Genomic DNA, 11133 nt, shown 5'->3' on the forward strand with positions numbered 1-11133 from the left:
TCTCCAAGCGTTTCCTGCCGTCGGAAGTTGTAATGAAGACGGTTGGATTGTGTATGGACAAGAAAAATAGAAATCAAGTGGATGAGCCAGCCCCCAGCACCAGATGCAATTCTAGAAGTACTTGACTGCAGCTACAAAACTGGTCGCAACAGCAATCGCTGCGGTTGTTTTAAAAATGAACTGAAGTGTACAGAAATCTGTCGATGCGAGAATCGCAGTAACTGTGACCGGGGAGAGGACGACACCAATGCTGTAGATATTCATAATGTTCCTATTGATGATGATGACGACGGCGACGACGACGACGACGACGACGATGATAGTGATAGTGATGATACCGCTGAGAATTAATTCAGTTAAGATAGCAGCGTATCGTCAGACGGAGGATTGACAGCGTAAATATCACAGCGACCTAGAGCTGCCAATTTTGAGAGTTTTATGTAAGAAATGTGGTATTAATAAATTAGAAATGCAATATTGGGCTGACTTTGGTGTAGAAAATAATTTACTTAGTTCCCAAACGTCTTTTGAATGCTACTACGTATGGTGCAACCTCGGACAACGGACCGTCAGCGCTGCTTAAATTAAAATATTTAACTACAGCTAAACGGACACTTTTCGCAACGGGGGACAAGTGCAGAAATGCTGTACTTGGACATGTCTATCATTTGGTGATAAGAAACTTGTTTCTTCACGAGGGTGGAATGGGACTTGTTTTCTGAAGCCTTTTCTTGACCTTGGCCCATGGACTATTAGCACAAAGACTTACAACGAATAGTGTTATAAATTAATTAATTTATAGCAAACGCGGAAATTGCCCGGATTGCTGCGCATAACAATGAAAACCAGGATCTAACTGCACACGCATGCGCAAACCTGTTAGGTGTCCACGTGACTAATTACAGGACTTGATTCAATTAACGAATATAAACACCGGAAACGTAACGTCTAGCGCAAAATTGCACTGTTTTTTTAGGTCGGCAGAGCGGTTATTTCTTAGACAAATCAAAATGTCAATAACACTTGTCATCTCGACGTCTGTCTGCTTTACTAGAGCATCTCTCTGAGAATAACGCTGGCGACTTGCCAGTGCCCTACGCGGGCTTTCCGACCAATGACAGCGCGACGTTTCACTCTCCAGACCCAATCACGCGCTCTGATTGGTCGATAAGTAACCCTATTAGTACGACTGTAGAGTAGTCTCCGCCAGTCTAGCTACTGCGTTCGTCCAGAGTGCAGACGTTCGGATCCTTTCTGCTCACGTGCGTTCGCCATGAGGTGTGCAGCTACGCTCGTTACACTCATCCTCCTTCGAATGTCGACAACCAGCGACTCAGGTATCTTTAAATACACGTTTTACTTCTCTTCGTCAACAAAAACTTTCGCACTCAAATTGTTGGCGAAAAATTCGATAAAAATTCGTTCCACGACGCGGACACGCTAGTAAAAATCATCGCGCAAATTGTTTCACTCGTCGCGTCGCGATTCGAAACATTCCCGATGCTCCAGCGTCGAAATTTCGTCGCCGCGTCGCATTCCGACGTCGAAATTTTCTCGCCGCGTCGAAATTCGCGCCGTCCGATTCATTCCGTACGCGCCGCAGCCGCTAGCTCGAGCAGCGACGCACGAATTTGTACCGTCAGTGAATTTCGGTTACAATTTCTTGGCACGTGGCGAAGTTGGCAGCGACCCAAAACACAGCTGTTTTCCCGCTCTTCGCTCTCTCTGTTGCAACTCCGTGCCGCACAGTCGGTCGACGCTGTTGGACGTCGGACTGGAAGCCTCCGTCACACATGACGTCTCATCTGTTGTTGGATCAATTCTCGACGCTCCTATTTGTCATCGGCTCCAAATTCTAATTTCTAGACCGCTAACGCATACGATTACAATCAGTTTATTGCGATTTTGTCGCAGCGCGTGCAGCCGGTAGGTCTAACGGCGCGTTGGAAGGCGATTGTGCACGACGCATTGCGAGAAATTCGATTCGCGTTTTTTGTCGAGTTTGATGCGGCACTAGGTTCTCACGCTTGATATCACCACCTGCTTAGTTTGTTTTCTTATGGGCAGCTACTTTTACTTGATATCCGATCGACATTCGGATTTTATTCGTTCTTTGACTTGATATCCTGTACACATCCGGGATTCCATTCATTTCTCTGTGTCTAGTTTGCCAACCGAAACTTTTCTACAAATGCGGCAATGAGTGTGTAAGTCGCTCGTGGATTTGTGACGGTTACGAGGATTGTGGCGACGGATCAGATGAAACTTTCTGTGGCGGTAAGACCGGACTACTTCTAGTGAGTTTGTTGTGTGAGTTTGTTGTGTGTTTTTTGTGTGAGTTTCTTGTGTGAGCTTTTTTGTGTGAGTTTTTGTGAGCTTGTTGTGTGAGCTGGTGGCTTGGCAGCAAGCCATGCATTCCTTCGTGCTGTGCAGTAAAGAGAATTTGGTGTAATAGACTGGCTTTACTTGAAACAGTTTAGTATAATTCACATGACAATAATAAAATAATCAGATAAATAATTAACATAATAATGTGATAGACGTAATGTAATTTTTATTAGTTTATTATTATATTATATTTGATTTATTTTAATTATTTATTTATTTTTAATTAATTTTTATTTTTTAATTAATTAATTTTTATTTTTTAGTTATTTTTATTTTTAATTATTTAGTTATTTTTAATTAATTAATAATCTTTAAAATTATTTATTTTATTTTTAAAATTACTTTAATTAATTAATTATTTAGTTATTTTTAATTAATTAGTTATTTTTTAATTATGTATTTTTATTTTTTTTATTATTTATTTTTTTTTAAACTTTAAATTTATTTTTTATTACTTATTTTTTGAAATTTTAATTTATTTTTTATTAATTATTTATTTTGTAATTATTTATTTATTTTATTTTTTAATTATTTTTATTTTTGTTTTAATTTTTAATTTATGTATTATAATTAATTATTTTTATTTTTATTTTTATATTTTAATTTTTAATTTATGTATTATAATTTTTTAATTATTTCTTATTTTTAATTATTTATTTTTTAATTTTTTTTATAATATGTTTTAATTATGTTAATAATTCATTTATTTATTAATCTTTTAATTATTTTTTTAATTTTTAATTAATAATTGTTTATTTTAAATTTTTGATAAAGTGCATCCTTACAGGACAGTTAGTATTATATATTTGTGTGTGTGTGTGCATGTTGTGTAGAATGTAAAGAATGGTTTCGGTGTAAAAGCGGTCATCCGTGCATCGAGAAAAAATGGGTGTGTGATGGAACACACGACTGTGACGATGGATCTGATGAGAGTGTGTCTCTGTGTGGAGGTTTGAATAGAATACAAAGCTGTATGTCTGTCCTGTCTGTCTGTCTCTGTCTATTTATCTGTCTGTGTCTGTCTGTCTGTCTGTCTGCTTGTCTGTCTGTCTGCTTGTTTGTCTGGTTGTCTTTGTCTATTTGTCTGTCTGCTTGTCTATTTGTCTGTCTGTCTGCTTGTCTCTGTTTGTCTGTCTGTCTGCTTGTTTGTCTGTTTGTTTGTCAATACATATATTTTCAAACATTGAACTATTATACGCCATATGTCTATTTGTCTGTCTGTCTGTCTGTTTCTTTGTCTCTGTCCATTTGTCTGCTTGTCTGTCTGTTTGTCTGTCTGTCTGCTTGTCTGTCTGTTTGTCTCTGTCTGTTTGTGTCTTTGTTTATCTGTCCGTTTGTCTCTGTCTGTCTGCTTGTTTGGCTGTTTGTCAGTCTGTTTGTGTACAGTACCGGCAATAAGTAAGCTGACAGCAATACGATACGATTTGCCGGTACTGTATCTCTGTCTATTTGTCTTCCATTCAGTATACCGTACGATCATATTACTGCAATAGAATACCACTTGTTTGACATGTTTTGGTTCATTTAGCCTGTGCATCTGGCGAGTTTCATTGCACCACCTCTGATGAATGTATCGGCCAGTCGTCTGTGTGTGACGGCAATTTCGATTGCTTCGACTATTCCGACGAACAACCACCTCACTGCTGTCAGTCACCTTATCACACACAATTACCCATTTGTATTTCTTTCTTTTTGTTTACAGACCGTCCAACTAAATCACCATGCAACTTGACAAACGAGTTCAATTGCAGGGCTTCTGGATCGTTTCATCGCTGTATTCCTAAGTATTGGACCTGTGATGGCGAAAGAGATTGTGACTCGGGCATAGATGAGGGCGACTTCTGTAATCCACCGGGTACAGTTATAGACATGCATGGAGATGGATAGACATGTCTGTGTTTGTCTGTCTATTTGTTGGTCTGTCTGTCTGTGACTGTCTGTCTGTCTGTATTTGTCTATCTGTGTCTGTCTGTCTGTCTGTCTGTGTCTGTCCGTCTGTCTATCTGTCTGTGTATTTGTCTGTCTGTCTGTCTGTCATTACATATATTTTCAAACATTGAACTATTATACACCATCTAAGCAAAGCAACTAAATACTACCCAAGCCAATAGGGCTTGTTCTACCTACAACTATTTATGTTTATGTTGCTGTCTCTTGAAACAATCTTCTTTATTTTTCTGTCAATCACTCTAGCATTTGATCGTTGTAGACACACAGAAAACACAGATTTCTAGTATGTCTTGAAGGTTGATGCATTTGGCTTTCCGTCTTCGTCTCTTGATAGCTGTGACAGTTTCTTCAAATAGTCTTCAGCTTTCTCTCCCCAACAGTCAAAATGTCTGTCTGTGTTTGTCTGTCTATCTGTCTGTATTGTCTATCTGTCTGTCTGTTTATCAGTCTGTGTGTTAGTCTGTCTGTCTGTTTGTCAGTGTTTGTCTGTCTGCCTGTCTGTCTATCTGTCTGTATTTGTCTATCTGGCTGTCTGTCTGTCTGTCCATCTGTCTTTTCGTCCGTCTGTCTGTCTGTCCGTCTGTCTGTTTGTCTGTGTTTGTTTGTCTGTCTGTCTGTCCGTCCATTCACCGTCTGCATGTCTAAGATCTGTCTGTCTGTTGATAATAATGTGTGGTCTGTTGCTGCAGGACTTGCTTCTCGTTTGTCCGTCTGTCTCTCTGCATGTCCATGATCTATTTGTCTGTCTGTCTGTCTATCTGTTTGTCTGTCTGTTAGTGTTGATAATAATTTATATGGTCTGTTTCTGCAGGACTTGCTGCTTCTGTTTCTCCAACGTCAGCTCGAGCTCGATTGTCTCCCTCAACTCCACAGCCAGTTATTGTTCAATGTGCTGATGATGAGTTTCAGTGCTACGACGGCTTCAAGTGTTTACAATGGTCACACCGATGTGACTCGATAGTAGATTGTCATGACAACTCAGACGAAAGCGGCTGTGCAGGTAGAGAATACATGCATTTTTCTAATGTATTATTATGGTTGTCTTTGTTGTTTTTTAGATGTCCCACACTGTCCACCCAAACTTCAGTTTTCTTGTGCTAACTCTAACTGTGTTCCTCTCGACAAGCACTGCAATGAGGTTGACGATTGTGGAGACAACTCGGATGAGTTTAACTGTAAGTAGTTGGGATGTTGTACTCAATGACAATCAATTATATACTGTCTGTCTGTGTGTCTGTCTGTCTGTCCATCAGTTTGTCTGCCTCTTTCCATGTATTATAACTAAGTTGAAACCTTTCAGGTGGCCTCACTCAACCCAAATGGCAAGAATGCGAGGGGATGTTTCGTTGTGGCAATGGACACTGTCTCACGGTCAAAAGACTTTGCGACAACAAAACTCATTGCAACGACGGATCGGACGAGAAAAACTGCTGTCAGTTGACATCAACATGTAACAACACAGTAACAGTGATGTATGAAAACTATGTTGTTGTATAGTTACAAACGAATGCTTGAACAGCAATCCATGTCCGGGAGATCAAAAGTGTATTGACGAGCCGACTTCGTATCGATGCACGTGTGCACGAGGATATCGCAAGACGAACGACGGATGTGAAGGTGAGTGGGTGTGTCGTTTGCTGTGTTGATGGCATGTGGTTACATCGTAAAGTTTGTCTTCTGTAGAGGTGGACGAGTGTCAGACGTATGGACATTGTGCACAGTTTTGTGTGAACACGCCGGGTAGCTTTGTCTGCAGCTGCAGTAACGGATACACACTGAAGGCTGATGGTCACACGTGCAAAGCAAACGGTCAGTCTGACCTATCGTGTGTGTGTGTGTGTGTGTGTGTGTGTGTGTGTGTGTGTGTGTGTGTGTGTGTGTGTGTGTGTGTGTGTGTGTGTGTGTGTGTGTGTGTGTGTGTGTGTGTTGTGTCCACTTTAATTCTATCTACTGTGTCTGTCTTACAGATGGAAATGCCAAGTTGTTGTATGCTGATGGTCAGGATGTCAAGCTAATGGATCTCAACACAAAGTCGATTGAAGGCCTAGCCAAACACAGACTGTCAGTCATTCCAGTCGCATTCCACTTCCGTACAGGCATGGTATGTTTGTATACACACTTAGTCTGCATGTTTATTGTCCTTGTAATTGTTTGTTGATTTAGATCTACTTTGGTGAATACCAATGGAATCGTATATGTGCAGTTCCCGCAGACAACAGTGCAGAGCCAAAACCGATTCTCACAACAGTGGATGGCACTCATAGCCCTGACGGTCTTGCTGTCGACTACTTGAACGACTGGATCTATTGGTCTAGTCCTGCTTATCGTACGATCTTTATGGCTAAATTGGATGGTTCGTATCGTCGAGTTGTCGTGAATGAGAGTATGAAGTTGGACGAGCCGCGTGGTCTTGCTGTTGATCCATTGAGAGGGTATCTGTTCTGGGCTGATTGGGGGAATCACTCGCATATCGGTGCTGCTGCTATGGATGGAACGGGACAGAGACACATTGTGGTGGATGGATTGGTGTGGCCGAATGGAATAGCGGTTGATACGATAACACAGAGGATCTACTGGGTGGACGGCAATCGTGGAGTGGTAAGTCAAGATGGACACACATACACACACACACACACACACACACACACACACACACACACACACACACACACACACACACACAAATTGTAGAGCATTGGTTGTGTCTTAGTCTAATAAGTCTTTGTTTGTGTTTTCTATAGGTTGAGGTTTGTGATTATTTGGGTCACAATCGAAGAGTTATTATACAGGGTGGTATTGGACGGCCTCTCTTTATTGCGTTGTATGAGGAAAAGGTGTACGTGTCGTCTGATTGGGGACCGAGGAATATGGGAAGAGTTTTTGTTGCCAATCGATTTGATGGATCACATTTGATGATGATTGATCATGATGTGGACTCTGTACAAGGTATGTAGTGGAGTATTGTATTAGAGGGATGCATCTCACAATACACGCTTGAACTCATTTATTTGATATGAGGAGCAACTCACTACTACTTGACCACCGCACTTACCAATAACGCGGCCCCATAAAAGTTATAGTCCAAGCTCTAACAAGTAACGTATGATTAAAATAACTAAACTACAGTAAACAGAACTAGAGATTGTTTCTGATTAGCCATATTTAAATGATCCTTCAATGGTCACTTTTATGATTGTTGACAAAAGTTGATGTTGATGACGTGGAGGAATAGAGATGATATGAAGAAGGGAAGAAGACTCCGTGCATCAATAAAGCCTCTAGATCTAATTTGAATGTTGGGTTAGTTACAGGTGAAGGTTTTTGATTTGATGGTCACGATGATGTCAGTATATATCGTTTAGATTTTTTGTTTGAATCAAAAGTTTGTTTCAAAAGGGAATGTTAGTTTTATCACATAGAATTTGAGTGTATGATTATTCCAAATTAACATGTCAGTCAGGCCTTTATGCAGTAGAAATGATGTCAGATGGAAATTTTACTTCACAGTCTTTTAAATCGGCAAAGATGTTGAATTAATGTGGTAGATGGTTAATAGCCACATTATAGAGCAGACTGACAACAGAGTTGTGATGACGTTGATTGTAATGATGACATTGTAAGAGGACTGGGTAATTATTGAGAACTTGAAGAAGGGTTTGATGTTGCTGACCTAGAGGACATTTAACACAAGAACGTTTACTCCATAGGACAAGATTAGCATTTGAAGGGAGGGTATCAGAAACGGCATTGAGGACAAAAGAAAGTTGATTATCAGGAAGACAAGAGACAATATTTACCCAGACATCAGATGCACAGTTTTCCAGACAAAAGGTGGAGCCCTGGAAATGTGGATTTTGAGTTCTGGCAAGAAGCTGTTTTTGATGTTCCTCATTCTTTCTTGTTTTGGTGATGTATGGAGGGATGCATCTGACAATACACTAGACTATTGTATTGGAGGGATGCATCTCACAATACACTAGACTATTGTATTGGAGGGATGCATCTCACAATACACTAGACTATTGTATTGGAGAGATGCATGTCTTCTTTATTCTAGGAAGGGTCAATTACAATCAATTAATTATCTTTTCCAGGCATTGCAGTTTATCAGAAACAACAACAGCAACACACTTCCAATCACTGCGATCGAGCGAACTGCAGTCATTATTGTGTCACCAGTTTTGTGTCAGACTACAAGTGTTTCTGTCCCGATGGCTCCCACTTGTTGAATGACGAAAGAACATGTTCAGTTGGTAAGACACTCTGTATATGCAGCATCTTGTCACGTTTTTAATTTTTTGTTTTTTATTGCATTTAGGTGTTGAAAGATGTAATGACAGTTACTGTAATTACAATGGACATTGTGTGAAGGAAGGCAACACAAATAAATGTTTGTAAGTTGTTGTATTGATTATCTAGTGTATGATGGCTGTTGGTGACAATTTGATTTTATTTGTAGATGTCGTAGTGACCGCACTGGATCTCGATGCACTGACGTTGTTAGGGAGACTGTGTCTTGTCCCATCACTCGATGCCACAGCCGTGGACGATGTTATAGCTTAGTAGATCAATACTGCATGTAAGTAACACGACTCATCTGTTTGGTGTGCGTGTGCGTGTGCGTGTGCGTGTGCGTGTGCGTGTGCGTGTGCGTGTGCGTGTGCGTGTGCGCGTGTGCATGCTCGTCTGTCTGTCTGTCTGTTACTTTCCAAGTATCACATGTCTGCTGTCTTCAGTTGTAATGATGGTTACTCTGGTGTTTACTGTGAGTCCGATATCTCTCCCATCACTTCTCCATTCGAAAATTCTACAACCACATCTCCTGCACCACCTCGTGTTGTCGGTAATGTCGGTCAGAACAAAGGAAGCAATGCAGTAGGCATTTCTGTAGGAGGTGCCATCGGTGGTCTAGTGGTCGTCGCAATTATTATCATTCTTGTTATTCTCTTGGTAAAGAATGTGAGGTGAGGTCAAAATTATTGAGTATATTTGTTGGGTTGGTAAATGGTTGTTTATTGAATTTTTAGAGGCAAGCTGTCGATTAACTTTGATAATCCCATGTACCATTCTGACTCTAGCTCAGTTGTTATCCCACCAAAGTCAGGAGTTGAAGAGGTAGATGGTGCAGTCACGTGACACACACACACACACAATTCTTGTTTATCTTTGTCTTCATTTTGTGTAGGTCAACCACAGTAAAGAGGTCAATGGCATGCATACAGCTCCAGCTACTTCCACTTCTGCCTGACGAATCCTTGAGAGAATAGTTTTGTTCCTTTGGTAGTCTAGTGTTGTTGACCTTGAAAACGTTGAGTTTACCAATCATCATCATCATCATCTGATCACGTGACATCAATACTGACAAGCAATTTCGTTTGCCATTTAAATTAGCATAGTTCTTTTGACTGCATGTAAGATACATGAATTAGTACATAATAGGACACACAAGTTACCTTAATTGTAGAAAAATGAATGTTAGAGAAAGAAATTGATATTATTGTGTGGAAGACATCTATTTTAAATAAAAATATAATAAAGTCACGTGGTTCTCTAATGAGTAATGCGCGCGATAGAAACGTTTCCAGGCACGTGGAGTAGCGCGCGTACTAAAGATTACCATCTAGATGTTGCGTGCCTAATCCCACGCCTCAGACGTCAAGGTGAAAAAGGTCATCTTGTGGTAAGCAGACAAACTAGAGGATTGCGGACTGTGTTGATGAGATGTGTGTCATAATTCCGTCAGCTGGGCTGCGCTAACTCGTCATATTTATGATATCATGTTTCCACAACTAATTTACATCGCAGCCCAGCCGACGACACGCGTCAAGTGTGTCATAATTCCGTCGGCTGGGCTGCGATATCATCGACCAGCCGACGAAACGACTTTTGACACACATGGCGCGCCATGTTATGTTATGTTATGTGTTAAAAGTCGTTTCGTCGGCTGGTTGATGTCGATTCGTCGGCTGGTTGATGTCGTTTCGTCGGCTGGTTGATGTCGTTTCTTCGGCTCATTGATGTCAGCGGGTGGCCTCAGGGTGCGTGACCATTTCGTCCATTCCATTTTCAACAATTGAATAAATATTGAATTAGAAATTGAAAATAGCCTAGAAGTTGCTTGTAATCTCAATATTCAATTCTATTAAAAATTAAAATTGACTGATTGACAAACTATAATTATCTGCGGATTATAATAAATATTGAAAACATACTTAATTTCTAAACAATTTTCTATTTCAATTCAATGCAATATTGAAATTGCAAGCACGTTAGTTTAATTTTCAATGTTAAATTCAATAATCAATTTAAATTTAATTTAATTTTAAATTATTTTTATTTTAAATTTAAATTTTAAAAATTAAATTTTGAATTTTGAATTTGCATGGCCAATTTGTCCATTCCATTTTTAATTTTTGAGACAAATTAAAAATTGAATGTCAAATTAAAAATTGACTGGCGTTGTTTGTTTTTACCTGCGAATTTTCAACACTTGCTGTGTCCACTGTGGACGCGGGCCCCCGCCACACGCGGGGAAGTCCCTAGAGGCACTAACCTTAGTGGATACAACAGATCAACAATTCACAGGTAAACACTTTGTGTTATGATAAGGTTCTTACAGGCCTGTACAGGCACCTCTACACGTTGTTGTAAACATTGTTGTCTAGAGATGTACGCATGTTAATTAACACGTCGTAGCTTGTTGTATCCACTAGGGTGCCTGTTATAAGAAAGCCTTTATACAGCCTTTAGGGACTTCCCCGCGTGTGGCGGGGGGGGGGGGCGAGTCCACAGTGG

General features: G+C 40.1%; 1 protein-coding gene across 1 annotated transcript; it reads left to right on the forward strand.

The window, feature by feature from the left end:
• Positions 1 to 1232: 1232 nt before the first annotated feature.
• Positions 1233 to 9878, forward strand: LOC134177011 (low-density lipoprotein receptor-related protein 8-like). Its single transcript, XM_062643711.1, has 19 exons — positions 1233 to 1337; positions 2167 to 2277; positions 3222 to 3338; positions 3917 to 4033; positions 4091 to 4243; positions 5150 to 5338; positions 5397 to 5513; positions 5639 to 5770; positions 5836 to 5955; positions 6022 to 6147; positions 6306 to 6439; positions 6502 to 6936; positions 7080 to 7284; positions 8433 to 8591; positions 8657 to 8732; positions 8798 to 8917; positions 9075 to 9302; positions 9366 to 9453; positions 9524 to 9878. The coding sequence occupies exons 1-19, from the start codon at positions 1274 to 1276 to the stop codon at positions 9584 to 9586; spliced, it is 2754 nt and encodes a 917-aa protein (XP_062499695.1). The 5' UTR covers positions 1233 to 1273; the 3' UTR covers positions 9587 to 9878.
• The last annotated feature ends 1255 nt before the right edge of the window (positions 9879 to 11133 follow it).

The sequence above is a fragment of the Corticium candelabrum genome, chromosome 3 (assembly GCF_963422355.1).
Source record: "Corticium candelabrum chromosome 3, ooCorCand1.1, whole genome shotgun sequence".
Taxonomy (NCBI): Eukaryota; Metazoa; Porifera; class Homoscleromorpha; order Homosclerophorida; family Plakinidae; genus Corticium; species Corticium candelabrum.